The 17,791-nt window shown below is 35.8% G+C and overlaps 1 protein-coding gene across 1 annotated transcript in view; it reads left to right on the forward strand.

Annotated features, from left to right (window-relative positions):
* Nucleotides 1-17,791, forward strand: part of Gycalpha99B (guanylate cyclase 1 soluble subunit alpha 2) — a 361,252-nt gene that overhangs the window by 227,138 nt on the left and 116,323 nt on the right. Inside the window, exons 6-7 of the mRNA XM_068345970.1 lie at nucleotides 1,707-2,296; nucleotides 8,362-8,526. Of these exons, the coding sequence (XP_068202071.1) occupies nucleotides 1,707-2,296; nucleotides 8,362-8,526 (755 nt within the window). The remainder of the gene's footprint in view (nucleotides 1-1,706; nucleotides 2,297-8,361; nucleotides 8,527-17,791) is intronic.

Below are 17,791 nucleotides of genomic sequence, written 5' to 3' on the forward strand. Positions count from 1 at the left end.
TTCTGCAATATAATTGTTCAGTGGCTATTTTCCCCTTGGTAACAATAGAAGAGACTCTTTAGCCATGGTAAACAGCTTTTCTAGGAGAAGGGGACTCCAAAATCAAACCTTTGTTCTCTAGTCTTGGATAGTGCCATAGCCTCTGTACCATGGAATTCCACTGTCTTGGGTTAGAGTTCTCTTGCTTGAGGGTACACTCAGACACGGTATTCTGTCTTATTCCACTTCTTGTTTTTATGAAGTCTTTATATTTTATATGTAAAGGGTCCAATTTAATGTTGTTTCTGTTCTTGGAATATTTTATTATGAGTGTTTACTCTGCCTATGTAGTTTGTTTATTTCTTTATATGATTTCCTCACTGGGCTAATTTTCCATGTTGGAACCGATGGGCTTATAGCATCTTGCTCTTCCAACTAGGGCTTGTAATAATAATAATAATAATAATAATAATAATAATCGATCCTTTGTGCTGATTCCAAGTCAAATTTTGTAAAATTACTGTTAATTTCTTCTTTACTTGCTTCCATCTCATCATGTAGCTGGGAGTTCCTATTTTGTATTGCAAAACTAAACTTCTCAGATATCGTTTGTTTCTCAAAATCAGTTTTTCTCCTCCTTTCCTTAGATCTAAACAAATTTTACTTCTCACCATTATATGGTCGCTTGACTTTAACTTGTTTAACACTGTTACTTCTTTAGCTAAATTACCGTTTTCACTAAAAATTAAATTTATTTCATTTTTCGTTTTCCCAGTTGGTCTTCTTCATGTCCATTTTCTATACTCCTTATAAAAAAAAATAGGTGTCCAGGATTTTTCTATTGTTTCTTCCTGCAAATACTACAAACATTTGTCATTCCTTGTGCCTACTCCAAATTTACTGCGGCTGATTCTCCTCTCTTCTTTTGACCAACTTCAGCATTGAAATTACCCAAACAATTGTAAATTGAGTCTTAGGTTCTATCATAGATATCTCCAGACATTATTAAAAGTTTTTTTATGTATATATATGTGTGTGTGCGTGCGTATGTATATACTGTATATCTATCTATCTATCTATCTCTCTCTCTATATATATATATATATATATATATATGTATATATATATAATATATAAGTATATATATTTATATACGTTTATGTATAAATGTATGCAGTACATATATATATATATATATATATATATATATATATATATATATATATATATGTATATGTAAATATATATATATATATATATATATATATATATATATATATATATATATATATATGTGTGTGTGTGTGTGTGTGTGTGTGTTTTCATTACTTCTCTTGTAGTTTACTTATTTCCTTATTTCCTGTCCTCACTTGGCTATTTTTCCTTGTTGGGGTCCTGTGCTAAGCATCTTACTTTTCCAACTAGGTTTGTAGCTTAGCTACCACTACTACTAATAATAATAATGGATTAGTCGGAGCGTGGGGTGTCAAGGGATCAGGTGATTGAATGTGGTGGAACTGGTGAAGATGATGCACGGAATAGAAATATATGGAAAAAGGTGACTCGAGTGGCCAATCTTATAATGCATTGAGATTAATAATGTCGAAAAACGAAGTGTATGTATATATATATATATATATATATATATATATATATATATATATATATATATATATATATACACATATTCTTACTTTTGATAATTTGTATCTTCTCTTTTCTTTCAGAGGTAGAGCACTCAGACTTCATGAACAAACTGGGCCAGGAGTACGTCAAAGAATGTCTGAAACAATATGGCAAAGCCCTGAGGAGTCTCGGGTACAACATAGAGGGCTTTCTGACCAACTTAACAGGGCTGTGCGACATTCTGAAGACGAATTCGAACCTGAAGACCAAAAACGACGTGCCGAGTCTCATGTGCAATCGGTACAACGATTGCATCATCCTTCATTTTTTTACCAACCGAGAAGCAATCCGGTTCTTCGTGGGAGGGATTATCGAAGGTGTCAGTCTGCAGATCTTCTCGAAGCAGGTCTCGGTAACATGTGAGAAATGTGATACGCCTAACGGCAATCGTTCAAACCATAGGTTTTATTATAAGTATACAATAAAAGAAGATCATGTGGAACAGTTCAATGAAAGTGCGGCTGTTGAAGACTCTGAGAATGAGCGGGAGCCCGATGTGGTTGGTGTGCATAAGTCGTCAAATATCAAAGACAGTAAGGTTGGAGTCAATACCTTTTGCAAGGCCTTTCCTTGGCATTTTGTCTGCAATAAGGCCATGAGGCTAACTCAAATAGGATCAGGCTTACTTCAGGTAAGTGAGATTGCCAATTTATCTCTCTCTCTCTCTCTCTCTCTCTCTCTCTCTCTCTCTCTCTCTCTCTCTCTCTCTCTCTCTCTCTAGATATATATACATATATTTATAAATATATATATATATATATATATATATATATATATATATATATATATATATATATATATATATATATATATATATATATAGAGTATATATATATATATATATATATATACATATATATATATATTTATATTTACATATACATATATATATATATATATATATATATATATATATATATTAAATCTAATAATTAAATCATAATAGTTAACAGTAACAACATTAAAGAAAATTTCAGTCATTATGTCTTTTACATGTAAGATCATTGAAACTCAACATTTCTTAATATCCTGCGACAAAGGTGTTTTACTTAACTTATTTTTCAGATGCTACTTCCCAACATTTACTTGAGTTTCAGTTCCACAGATGCATTTTACATTTAACTCCAATTCAACACTACTGTACTATACTTACATTAACTAGCCACATAAATTCTATTTATGACATGGAATCACTGCTATTTTGCTAGCTTTATCTGACTCCTATTGTTTACTAATGGCAGCAGATTTTGTTTGACTTTGAATTCTTTTATTTTACTACAAACCTTTGAGTATTTATACAACAATACTGAACGATTCCATTTCATTTATACTTGGAAAGGACGCAGACTTTCGCTTATCTCACCGTTGATATTTATGTGATTTTTTTTTACATTCGCCTCTCCAATAAATATCCTTTGACTCCACGTACTTTTATCGCTAGATAGAAGTTCTTTGAAGGATAAATCATGAATATATTCAACTCACACTGTTTGAAAAAAAAAGAATTTATCTTAAAGAATAGAAATTCTCCGTAAAATCATACTGTTCTCATGTGTATTTCAGTAAAATACAGGCGACCGTAATTTTTACCTTACTTTATTAATATCTTTTACGGGTTGGTGACCGTAATATCACTCGTTTACGTCAATATATCCGTTTTTAAAACTGTAAATGCCTGACAACGTTTATTTCAGAATTTTATTGTTTTTAAGGCAAATTTTTGACAATGTAGTCTAATTGTGTTACAAGAGTAAATATGAAGCCAAGTCAGGAAATGGTTGTTGTGGCTGATGTGGTAACGTCCCTAACTGCTTATCGCTCAAACTCGATAGTTTCTTTGGTCGCTGCAATCTCACCAACATTGTGAGCTAAGGATAGGGGTCTTGGGAGAACCTATAGGTCTATCTGCTGAATCATCAGTAGCCATTGCCTGGCCCTCCTTAGTCCTAGCTTGGGTGGAGAGGGGCTTGGGCGCTGATCATATGTTATATGGTCAGTCTCAAGGGAATTGTCCTGCTTGATAAGGCAATGTCACTGTCCCTTAGCTCTGCCATTCATGAGCGGCCTTTAAACCTTTAAACTGCTTGAACCTGTAGGCTATTAACTACTTAAGCTATCTATTAAATACAAAATGTGACCCTGGGCTTCATTCTAAAAACATAGTTGTAGAAGTCTTCCAATATCAAGACATCATCCACTGAAGCTACCAGAATCCATAGAAATCTTTCTACAATAGAGAGATCGTTACCACCATTTTAGTAGAGACTTTTATCATCATATTAAAGTAGCCCTGAGGTCAGTGCCTCTTATGAAGAGATTGTTATACCCTTGGTTACCAAAGCAGATCTCCTCCTTTCCTTTGCTGAAACATTATCTCATGCTAATGCATTGAAGCAAAAAAAAAATAAATAAATAAAGTTTTGCTTCATGGTCATCGATACAAGAAAAATATTATATCCATCAACCTCCGTCTTTGCTTCTCCTATCATTATAACCTTTTATATTTCTTAGGATACAGGAGATCCTCAACTTAAAAACTTAATAGGTTCCTAGAAGGTTTTTTGTAAGTCCTAATTGTTTGTAAGTCGATTTTTTGTTAAATTTTGGCCTAGGGTGGCCCTAATCTGAATGCCACGCCTATGATTTACAGCTGAAGCAGTTAGCAAATAGTCGGGTTCCATATGAAATAAATATCAGGTTATTACAAATGTTGCTTTGCCTACAGTATTAAATGATGTAATATTGTTTTATTACACTTTTTCTTTATCTTATCTTTGTTATTTTCCGTTGGATTCGTGTTTGTATCTATGAATATTTGTAAGTCGAATGGTTTTAAATTGAGGACCTTCTCTATTGGTAATTTCTACTTCAAGGGAAATCTCGTGGAAAAAATAGATGTTTCATTATATTTTTATGGATGAAAACCTCAGCATTGTTTGAATGTGCCTTTATTTCTTTTTCTTATATATCAACTAATTACTCTCTTAGGACTTCCAATAGCCCTGACTCTCCTACTCTGCGCATTACTAATTTCATTTTTACTTCCGCCAACGAAGTTGGAAGGAGGTTATGCTTTCGCCCCTGTTTGTGTGTTTGTAATTTGTGTGTATGTGTGTGTTTATATGTGAACCTCCTCCTGACCACAATTTTATTCGTAGAGTAATGAAACTTGCAGGGATTAACTGTTATATAAAAAGCTGGAAATTATTAAGTTTTGGAACCTCAAGGTCACGGTCAAGCAAATTGTCCAATTCACGTAATCAGTCATAAGTTTGGACATCTTTGTCACAGAGACTTCAAACTTGGTTCTTATTTGGGTGTGTGAGAATCAACGCCAAATGATACATGTTAAGGTCAAAGGTCAAGGTCGAGCAAAAGGTCGAGGAGGTCCGCGCTGTACTTAGTGCCCCTCCGGTTTCATATTTTTATCAGTATTACTTATTTTTTTCCTGCCTTAAAGACTAGCAGGGATCAAACTTCTGCCATAATTCCTTTAGAAGTTTAATGGTGAGTTTTCAATCAGACTTGTTACTTTTTTCAAGTAATTGCTAAAGCTTGAACTCATTTTCTTGTTGGTATCAAACTAATAGATGTAATTCCGACCCACTGGATGGATTCTGCAAAAAAATATCTACTTGATATCTTCTTTCCTTTATTGCTGATAGTAGGTAATAGGTTGACCAGGGCACCAGCCACCCGTTGAGGTACGACCGCTAGAGAGTTATGGGGTCATTTGACTGGCCAGACAATACTATATTGGATCCTTCTCTCTGATTACGGTTAATTTTCCCTTTACCTGCACACACACACACACACACACATACACACACACACACACCGAATAGTCTGGCCTATTCTTTACATATTCTCCTCTGTCCTCGTATACTTGACAACACTGTGATTACCAAACAATTCTTCTTCACCCAAGGGGTTACTGCATTGTAATTGTTCAGTGGCCACTTTCCTCTTGGTTAGGGTACAAGAGACTCTTTAGCTATGGTAAGCAGCTCTTCTAGGAGAAGGACACTCCAAAATCAAACCATCGTTCTCTAGTCTTGGGTAGTGCCATAGCCTCTGTACCGTGGTCTTCCACTGTCTGGGGTTAGAGTTCTCTTGCTTGAGGTTACACTAGGGCACACTATTCTACCTTATTTCTCTTCCTCTTGTTTTGTTAAAGTTTTTACTGTTTATATAGGAGATATTTATTTTAATGTTACTGTTCTTAAAATATTTTCTTTTTCTTTGTTTCCTTTCCTCACTGGGCTATTTTCCCTGTTATAGCCTCTGGGCTTATAGCATTCTGCTTTTCCAACTAGGACTGTAGCTTATTATTGATGATAATAATACAAGATCGCCTTTTTTGAGACTTGTAAAAAGTTTCGTTATATGCTTCAGTTAACAATAATTCACCTTTGTGTTTGTGTTACACTTAACTAATCACCTCTGATCTGCTATTTTCAACTGCAGAATTTCTGTTATGTATACCGGTCCAATTGGATTGGATTCTCTAAAACAGCTCGGAATACCAACTAAATGTATTTCTGTATTTACGGGGCAAAGTAGTATGACAGTCATTAATATGATGTTAGGTAGTAGGCTGGCCAGGGCACCAGCCACCTGTTGAGATACTACCGCTAGGGAGGTATAGGGTCCTTTGGCCAGCCAGATAGTAATATATTAGATCCTTCTCTCTAGTTACGGTTCTCTTTTCCTTTGCCTACACATACACCGAATAGTCTGGCCTATTCTTAACATATTTTCCTCTGTCCTCATACACCTGACAACACTGAGATTGCCAAACAATTCTTCTTCACCCAAAGGGTTAACGTTAACTACTGTACTGTAATTGTTCAGTGGCTACTTTCCTCTTGGTAAGGGTAGAAGAGACTCTTTAGCTATGGTAAGCTACTCGTCTAGGAGAAGGACACTCCAAAATTAAACCATAGTTCTCTAGTCTTGGGTAGTGCCATAGCCTCTGTACCATGGTCTTCCACTTTCTTGGGTTAGTGTTCTCTTGCTTGAGGGTACACTCGAGCACGGTATTCTATCTAATTTTCCTTTTTTTGTTAAAGTTTTTCTAGTTTATATAGGAAATATTTGTTTAGGTGTTGTTGCTGTTCTTAAATTATTTTATTTTTCCATGTTTCCTCTCCTCACTGGGCTATTTTACTTGTTGGAGCCCTTGGGCTTATAGCATCCTGTTTTTCCAACTAGGGTTGTAGCTTAGCAAGTAATAATAATAATGATAATAATAATAATAATAATAATAATAATGGTAAAGTGAGCAAATACACCATAAAATTTTCAGTCAACTTTTTATAACACTTGATTACTTTTACTCTACCTTTCAAGAGGTAAACCCCATCAATCCGGCCTTTGGAAGACGTGAGTCTCATTATTTTTACAAAGTTAAAAAAGAAGCCCTCAGGGCAGGTTCATCAAGTTGGATAAATAGGCTAAAGGTTATACACTCCTTAAACACCCTGACGAAATATAACAATATCATGAAATGTTGATAATAATTATAACAAGAATCCAACATATCAATTTTATGAGTTATTAACAAATATAACAGGTTATGGAAAAGGTGGAGTAAGCGACCCCGGAGAAACTAGGAAAGGGGCGGGGGGGGGGACAGGGGAGTGTAGGTATTCGAATTGCTTTACCTATTTACCTGATTCTCTTGGCTTAGGCTTTATTAAAACAAGAGTAAACACCTTGATTCACGAGATTTTCCAATGCATTATAGTATCAAAAATTAGGGGGAGGTCTATAGAATGCTGTTGTTAAAGTACCATTCTGATCAAGTAATAAGTATGGGAAATATTTGCCAGAAATGTGTAGAAGGTTGAGATTGTAAATCTCTCTACAGCCTGAAAAGATATCTTCCTTTTATGCACTGAGTTGCAGGTACGATTGATAAAAATAAAAGAAACATAAGTAGCATCAGAGGAAGAGGCTAAGAAGACTTCGTGCATCAATAATTTTATAGTTTATGCATGAAATATCTATTTTAATGTTGTTACTGTCCTTAAGATATCTCATTTTAATTGTTCATTACTTCTCATGTAGTTTATTTGTTTCTTTATTTCCTTTCCTCGCTGGCTATTTTTCCCAGTTGGACCCCTTGGGCTTATAGCATCCTACTTTCTTAACTAGGTTTGTACCGTAGCTAATAATAATAATAATAATAATAATAATAATAATAATAATAATAATAATAATAATAATAATAATAATAATAGTATGGTTGATGGGCAAAAGCCAGCAGTAAGAATGACAGGGTTTTAACTGCCATTTCAACATGAAAAGCAATGAAAAATTTTTGCATTCTGGCTCGCTTGGGCATGTCATAATGCCATATTTATCGCTGTTTGGAAGGAGTGATGAGAAATTCTCAAAAGTTAAATTAAAATTAATGAAACTGTTATCAGTGAAATGCAAAATCACCTTTGAAACAAAAGCATGAGTACAAACATAAATGTATATTCAAAATTAATTAAGATACCATGAACAACTTGGGAGTAGTTTCTGATATCTATCTATCTCTCTGTCTATCTATTCCTTCGTATACTTGAATTCACCAGGGCACTACTGAATGAAGTAAATGAGTCCCATCCATCAATAACATTCAACATTAATACATAATTATCCTTTTTGTCGCTCGGATATGATAAAGTGTATTTCTAATTGCAGGTTTTTGGATCGCAAGCCCTACAGCAAAACGAGGAAGTGAGCACATGCTTTTCTGTCGTGTCACCGGAGGGAGTCAGCCTGACCTACGAGATGGTGCTTGGGAGGATAAACACGCCCTTCGTCTTAGCTATTAAATATCAACAGTCTTCGCGTCTTAAAATGAAGGTTAGTTACCAGGGACATTCCCGAGGAGGATGCTAAGGGGATGCTAGACATTAAATCTTAAGTTGTTGTATCTTGTTATTGGTAACGGTAGTAGAGACTCTTTAGCTGTGGTAAGCAGCTCCTCTAGGAGAAGGACACTCCAAAATCAAACCGTTGTTCTCTAGTCTTGGGTAGTGCCATAGCCTCTGTACCGTGGTCTTTTACTGTCTTGGGTTAGAGTTCTCTTTCTAGGGGGTACACTTGGGCATGTTGTCTTTTTTTTTTTTTTTTTTTTCTTTTCTTTTTTTTTTTGAAGTTTTTATAATTTATATATGAAAGATCTATTTTAATGCAGTTCATACTTTTTACACATTTTATTTTAATTGTTCATTACTTCTCCTGTAGTTTCTTTATTTCCTTGTTTCCTTTCCTCACTGAGCTATTTTTTCCCTGTCGGAGTGCTCGGGCTCATAGCATCCTACCTTTCCAACTAGGGTTGTAGCTTAGCTTGTAATAATAATAATATGATCACCTGCACGTCACATTTTTCATAACTTTCCTATCATCACAAAGATAGCTGAAATCATTCATCAACCATCGATGTATCTATCTATTCATTTAACCATTCATATTCTAATTTATTAACTATTTCATTTATATGTTCAATCATTTATTCAATCCACCAGAGTCTCAACATGTGGATCTTTGCTTCCATCTTCTCCTTTTAACTAATCCTTTAACCTTTCTCTTTATTTTTCCTCTTCTCTGTTTTCCCCTCTTGCCTCCTCCTCTCGCCGTTCACTAGGCGAGGTACTTGAGTGCACCTAATCACCACATTTATCAGAAAAAAATAACCACGAGATTATATTTGCTGCCACGGACTGAATAACTCTCGTTTTCCATTTCCCCCCTTTGTATAAACATTTCCTACATCTCTTTTGCGTCGTGATGCCGAGTTCATCAAATCGGAATTCCCAAATCAATGAACTGAATTATTCGTTTTCTCGAACGATTTCCTTTCTGTCGATGGTCAGCGTCCGTCTTATTTTCATGGGATGGTGTGAAAGGAAATTTATATTAAAAATTGTTCAAATACAAATAGACAAGTCAGAGGACCTGCTCCTAAGTTGAAGGAAGTGAATAGTTGTGAAATAATAAGTAAATTAATGAGCTGATTACATTTCCATGTATAATATTGAGCTGTACAACTTTGTGTGAACACCAAAGAAGAGAAACTGAAAATTAAAAACAAACAATAATACGAAAACAGAAACATGTAAGAGAGCCAACTTACGAGAGGGACAAGAGAAAGAGTATATTGATTTAGTATGACTAACACATACTAAAAATACAAAAGACCTCTGAGAATGCAGACCACCACGACAGCTTATTTCACGAAACCAACTTGCCTTCTGGTTAATTTGTTCGATCGTTTGCCCGACCTTCACCTTGACTTTTGACCTAGGACTTTAAAATTTGAATTACTTCCACATCTCAACATAACAATTAATACCTGAATGTTTCAGTGCTCTATGAGCAAAATTAAGACATTCACCACGGCATATTATTTCCCGACCTTGACCTGTTACCAAGGACTTCCAAAATTGAATCCCCTCCACGTCTCAACATAACAACCAAGCCCCGAAAGTTTCACTGCTCTAAGAGTAAAATTGTGGCCAGGAAGTTGTTCACAAACAAACTGACATTCAGGGACGAAAACATAACAAATAATCCCTCAAGTTTCACTATATAAAATTGTGCCCTGGAAGTTGTTCACAAACAAACCGACAATCAGGGACGAAAACATAACAAATAATCCCTCAAGTTTCACTATTCTGTAAAATTGTGGCCAGGAAGTTGTTCACAAACAAACCGACAATCAGGGACGAAAACATAACAAATAATTCCTCAAGTTTCACTATTCTGTAAAATTGTGGCCAGGAAGATGTTCACAAACAAACTGACAATCAGGGACGAAAAAATAACAAATAATCCCTCAAGTTTCACTATATAAAATTGTGCCCTGGAAGTTGTTCACAAACAAACAGACGAGCAGGGACGAAAACATTACAAATAATCCCTCAAGTTTCACTATTGTGTAAAATTGTGGCCAGGAAGTTGTTCATAAACAAACCGACAATCAGGGACGAAAACATAACAAATAATCCTTCAAATTTCATTATTCTGTAAAATTGTGGCCAGGAAGTTGTTCACAAACAAACAGACATTCAGGGACGATAACATAACAAATAATCCCACAAGTTTCACTATTCTGTAAAGTTGTGGCCAGGAAGTTTTTCACAAACAAACTGACATTCAGGAACGAAAACATAACAAATAATCCCTCAAGTTTCACTACTCTCTAAAATTGTTGCCAGGAAGTTTTTCACAAACAAAAAGACAATCAGGGACGAAAACATTACAAATAATCCCTTAAGTTTCACTACTCTGTGAAATTGTGGCCAGAAAGTTGTTCACAAACAAAGACATTCAGGGACGAAAACATAACAAATAATCCCTCAAGTTTCACTATATAAAATTGTGCCCTGGAAGTTGTTCACAAACAAACCGACAATCAGGGACGAAAACATAACAAATAATCCCTCAAGTTTCACTATTCTGTAAAATTGTGGCCAGGAAGTTGTTCACAAACAAACCGACAATCAGGGACGAAAACATAACAAATAATTCCTCAAGTTTCACTATTCTGTAAAATTGTGGCCAGGAAGATGTTCACAAACAAACTGACAATCAGGGACGAAAAAATAACAAATAATCCCTCAAGTTTCACTATATAAAATTGTGCCCTGGAAGTTGTTCACAAACAAACAGACGAGCAGGGACGAAAACATTACAAATAATCCCTCAAGTTTCACTATTGTGTAAAATTGTGGCCAGGAAGTTGTTCATAAACAAACCGACAATCAGGGACGAAAACATAACAAATAATCCTTCAAATTTCATTATTCTGTAAAATTGTGGCCAGGAAGTTGTTCACAAACAAACAGACATTCAGGGACGATAACATAACAAATAATCCCACAAGTTTCACTATTCTGTAAAGTTGTGGCCAGGAAGTTTTTCACAAACAAACTGACATTCAGGAACGAAAACATAACAAATAATCCCTCAAGTTTCACTACTCTCTAAAATTGTTGCCAGGAAGTTTTTCACAAACAAAAAGACAATCAGGGACGAAAACATTACAAATAATCCCTTAAGTTTCACTACTCTGTGAAATTGTGGCCAGAAAGTTGTTCACAAACAAAGACATTCAGGGACGAAAACATAACAAATAATCCCTCAAGTTCCACTACTCTGTGAAATTGGGTCCGGGAAGTTGTTCACAAACAAACAGTCAATCAGGGACGAAAACATTACAAATAATCCCTCAAGTTTCACACTCTGTGAAATTGTGGCCAGGAAGTTGTTCACAAACAAAGACATTCAGGGACGAAAACATAACAAATAATCCCTCAAGTTCCACTACTCTGTGAAATTGGGTCCGGGAAGTTGTTCACAAACAAACAGTCAATCAGGGACGAAAACATTACAAATAATCCCTCAATTTTCACACTCTGTGAAATTGTGGCCAGGAAGTTGTTCACAAACAAACAGACGAGCAGGAACGAAAACATTACAAGTAATCCCTCAAGTTTCACTACTGTGTGAAATTGTGGCCAGGAAGTTGTTCACGAAAGACAAACATGGACGAAAACATAACCTCCTCCCAACTACGTTGGCGGAGGTAATGATTGAGTTATCCTGGAACAGAGGCTTGTGAACCTTCCTAGACGAAGAATGGAGGGAGCAGGATTCCAAAAAATTATGTTTATTATGACCGGGAAAACACGACAGCTGCTCTTAATGGCATCCGTTTCTCTCTGTCTGTTTGGTAGAAGACTATTCGTTCCCATTTCGAGAGATCTCTTTAAAGGTTACGTCTTATTTGGCCTTGCCAGCAAATACAAATTCCCTCAAAGTGTTCCAGCATTTGGTAACTAAATATTTCTTAGGAATTCTGTTTTCTGTTTTACATCCAATACTTTTACTGTAAAGCGATGCAACGATTCTTACTAAAGTTTAATTCTTCGACATTCGTATTTTCAGAAGACGTTTAACGTCCTTTATAAAGTTCCGCATAGTCATCGAAATAGATTATTATTTCGCTTTCGTTTGAAGGGAATGTTGTTACTCTCACATTTTTCATCTGTCGAACTGTGGGACTCTGCTTCTGGCTCGGCTCTGGCTCATCGAACGGTTTTAGGCTGCTAGCCACCGTCCTACCCCCCCCCCCCCTCTCTCTCTCTCTCTCTCTCTCTCTCTCTCTCTCTCTCTCTCTCTCTCTCTCTCTCTCTCTCAGACTACGCTTGTTATTCAACCCTGTCTTCATACTATTTTAATTGCGAGTTTATTTCATTGGTCTGTACGTCTTTCATAGATAATTTCATCCCACAATTTAACGATTTTCTGAATTTTCCAAACTTCTCGCTCTGTCTTGAACAATTGGCAACAACGTAGGCTTGTTCACATACTTCACTCAACTACTTACTGCCTTCCCTCCGGCCATCATCTCTCGTGAGAGGAAAACTACTTCAACTATTTCAAAAGCTTTCCAAAATACTTCTTTTAGTCTTTAGGTAAAATGTATGAACGGGATATTACGCTTGATAACAGCGTCTTCAGAAATGCTCTCTCTCTCTCTCTCTCTCTCTCTCTCTCTCTCTCTCTCTCTCTCTCTCTCTCTCTCTCTCTCTCTCTCTCTCTCTCTCTCTCGTACTGATTACTTGTGTAACTACACCTATAGATGTGTTTTTATTCTCAACAAGAGAGTTCTTTCTGTCCCGTGTCTGTCATTCATCATCCAAGTTCCGAAGTTAGAAGAGAAGGAATATATCACTGTTATAAGAAGTGAGCTTTTATCATAAACCTTTTTACCTTCACTCAAATGAATTTATTCAAAGCTCACATGTGGTGTTCAAGCGTTTCCATATTTGAAATGGCATTACGTATTATTCTACGAGACAGTCTGAAAATCATATATTTATTCTGTCTCCCAGAATTAGCTCATTTCCTGAGCCGAACGTTGCCTGTTTCTATGCTGACGTATTATTCCTAAAACTGATAATTTTTAGAACATGCGAAATCCGTTGGAACGAGAGACTGTGATTTTCTGAAGCTAATTAAATCACCTCGAGCAGATTCAACACTGGCACCATAATTGATCTTGTCATTCATCATCTGGATTAATACCTCATCCATTCCAATTCAGATTCCTATTCCCATTCCAAGCTACACATTTTCTCTATTAGATTCCGATTGAATTAATGGTCGTTCATCATATATTATGATATACTGTATATCCAATATATTGTATTTGATTTATGCATACATACATACATACATACATACATACATACATACATACATACAACAAGAAATACAGCTGTTTCTAGTCCACATGAAGCCCAATCGGAGAAACTAAAAACAATATAGATTTTATTCACAAAGGAAAAGCTATTTAGTTAAAGATGTAAAAGTGTTAAACAAGTTAAAGTCAACCGACCATAGAATGTTGAGAATCAATTATTTTTAATCTAAAGAAAGGAAAAGTCATGAAAATTAACACTTCTGTAATAGGAGAAAAATCTGATGAGTTCAGTTTAGCAATGCAAAATAGTTACTCCCTGCTACATGATGAAATGGAAGCAAGTAAAGAAGAAATGAACAGTAATTTAACACAAGAATATTTGGAATTAGCACAAGAAATATGTGGAAAAAATTCCTGCACAACATACAGGAAAACTATCAGAAAAGACCAAAATCCTAATAAAGAAAAGATTGGAAATGAGGACAAAATCCAAGAGAGATGAAATACAATTAGAAAAACTATCCAAACCAATAAACAAACTAAAAACGCAGAATGATAGTAAACACAATTAGACCAAAATTGAGGAAACAGAGAAGAAAGTAAGAAGCATCAAATTGATGAAAAGAAGACTTGGAACATGGCGCCAACAGATATTTGCTTTAAAGGATGAAAATTGAAAAATTATCCACAATAGAGATGGAACGATAAAAAATGTCAATAATTTTTGTAAAATGTTATACAATAGTCATATAATGAATAACTTTTCCTATAGAAATAATGAAACACCTGAGCCGGTACCAAAAGTAATTAGAAGTAAAGAAAACATTTAATGGCATGAAAAAAGAGGCAAAGCAGCAGCAGAAGATAGCCTGACAATTGATTTAATTATAGATGGAAGAGATTTCGTAGTTGTATTTATTGGGTCCTTTGACTGTCCAGACAGAACTACATTGGATCCCTCTCTCTGGTAATGGCTCATTTTTTCCTTTTCCTGCACAAAAAAAAAAAAAACGAATAGTCTGGCCTGTTCTATACACATTCTCCTCTGTCCTCATACACCTGACAACACTGAGATTACCTAACAATTCCTCTTCACCCAAGGGGTTAACACTGTAATTGTTCAGTTGCCACTTTCCTCTTGGTAAGGGTTGAAGAGACTCTTTAGCTATGATAAGCAGCTCTTCTAGGAGACGGACACTCCAAAATCAAACCGTTGTTCTTTAGTCTTGGGTAATGCCATAGCCTTTGCCATGGCCTTCCACTGTCTTTAATTAGAGTTCTCTTGCTTGAGGGTACACTCGGGCACACTATTCTATCTTATTTCTTTTCCTATTGTTTTGTTACAGTCTTTATATGAAGGAGATATTTATATGAATGTTGCTACTGTTCTTAAAATATTTAGTTTTTCCTTGTTTCCTTTCCTCACTGAGTCATTTTTCCCTGTTGGAGCCCTTGGGCATATAGCATCCTGCTTTTCTAACTAGGGTCGTAGCGTAGCAAGTAATAATAATAATAATAATAATAATACTCAAACATTAAAAGTTCCGTCCTGAATGCCCTTGACCTTTGACTTAGGCCTCAATATACTACAGCCTTCACCCTCCTCATTACCAATCATGCCCATGGCCAACAAGTGAAATAATATAATTATTAAAAACTGAAAAGAAACTGCGTAGATCTTTTCTAATATTCCGTAGGATTGATAACACACTCACTCTCTCTCTCTCTCTCTCTCTCTCTCTCTCTCTCTCTCTCTCTCTCTCTCTCTCTCTCTCTCTCTCTCTCTCTCTCTCTCTCTCTCTAGTCTATAGAGGTTTGATTTATATTTACAGACCTCTATAGACTAGAGAGAGAGAGAGAGAGAGAGAGAGAGAGAGAGAGAGAGAGAGAGAGAGAGATGTATGTATTTTATGCCAAGTAAATCGATTGACTGCGGAAATATATTGTCCTTATACATTTGGGTAGTCATTTCCTCAAACCGGTGTGTCAGCTCTCGGGCCGCTTCTGAATAGAAAATAATCTTTAGAAATATATCTAATTATATTTAAGAAATATATCTTATACACATTGATGATGCATAGTCGCATCCAGTCGCTTTCATAGGTATGGAAGGTAAAATTATAGAATTATAAAAAGAAAACTAGCCTGGTTTCCTCACATTTGATATATATGCAAAATATATAATAAATTAAAAATGAAATGATTACTTAAAAGTGTCACTATTTGTGAATTGTTTATTTTAGGGTCACTTTTGAGTAATTATTCCATTTTGAATTTAGTATATATTTTGCATATATATCAAATGTATGCTGGCATCACGAACTTCTGTTTGGTTGAATATGTTGACGTTGTCAGTTCCAGGTCGTTTAGTGAGGAAACCAGGCTAGTGTTTTTTTTTTTTTATAATTCTATATTTTTTTATAATTTCAACTTGTTTCCCATGTGGCGAATTGTTTTGAATGATGGAAAAATACCAGAGGAAAACAATAGTTTTGCATAATTTGGCAGTATATGGAGAGCATGGTCTTGTAAACAAATACCCAGTATACGATTTTTTAATATAATATCTGAAATCTATGATTTCAGTTGGATTTGTGTTTGTAAGTCGATCGTACGTAAGTCGAATGTTCGTAAGTTGGGAAACTGCTGTATTGTCACGGAGACGGACGTGATTGGAGGTTAAATCATGATATCTATCACTAAACGTAAACAATGAAGCTGAAGGAAGGCATCAGAGGCAACTGAAAGCAATTACCTATCACAATACATCACGGAAGATTTTCCAGATAAACAACGAGATACCCCCTGAATTAGAGGCGATGCCCTCACTGCTATCAGAACGGAGATCCCCAGACGGAGGGCAAACCCCCTCACCCCCCACCCCGAGGAGCCAAGACACTTGAAGAGAAGATGTCCTCGATGTCCTAATGGTTCTCAGGGTGTCGTTAGTGGCAACACGGCAGCGATCAGAGAAGATTTGGTCCTATTACACTGCTTAAGGGGCGGGGGTGAGGGCCATGGTTTCGATTTCCCAAGGGCGGCTGTCAATGTTGTTGTTTCAGCCAGGCACGGGCTCTCGCGCACTTGCAGCCCCGTAGTTGTTGGTTGGTTTTTTATGTTAGTAGGGGATTTAGGTTATGGGATGATCAGCAACTTCTATTTATAGGTGGTTTGTGATAGGATGTGGGTTAAGGATAATAAGCCACATTTGCTTTTATTATTTTAGAGGCGCTCCTGCCTCTTTTTGGTCAATGGAAAAGGAAGAAGGTGACGGAGGGGAGGAGGCATCGTCCGCAAAAGAGCACATTGGCTCCCATCGTTCAATTAGAGAGAAAGAGGTACAGCAGTAAGTACCGATGAGTAGAAAGGCTCGGGAAGGAGCTGGTAAAGGTTCAGTTAGAGATATTCGTATAGATGTGAAAACGTCTTTAGTAGCTTGAGCTTAATCTTTTAGGATGAGCAATAGCATAAAATTTCACCTTGAGTAGGGGAGGGCTAAAAAGGAGAAATTGGTTAGCGAAAGGGTGGCTGTCAAGGGACTAGTCATATTCCTCTGACGTTTCTCATCAGCAATACTTAATCATTTTACTTTAACTTGTAAGAGTTGGTGCTCTTATTCTGTGTACATAATCTTATGTTGTTACTGTTCTTGAGATATTTTATTTTAATTGTTAATTACTTCTCATATAGTTTATTTATTTCCTTTTTTCCTTTCCTCTTTGGGCTATCGTTACCTTGTTGGGACCCTTGTGCTTATAGCATCCTGCTTTTCCAACTAGGGTTGTAGCTTAGCTAGTAATAATAATAATAATAATAATAATAATAATAAGTCTTCCTTAGAATTTGAAAACGCTTTTATTTCTTATGATCTTTCCGTCACAAAGTGTCACAAGAGACAATCATTTATTGATAAAT

This window comes from Palaemon carinicauda, chromosome 22 (genome assembly GCF_036898095.1).
Source record: "Palaemon carinicauda isolate YSFRI2023 chromosome 22, ASM3689809v2, whole genome shotgun sequence".
In the NCBI taxonomy this organism is placed as follows: Eukaryota; Metazoa; Arthropoda; class Malacostraca; order Decapoda; family Palaemonidae; genus Palaemon; species Palaemon carinicauda.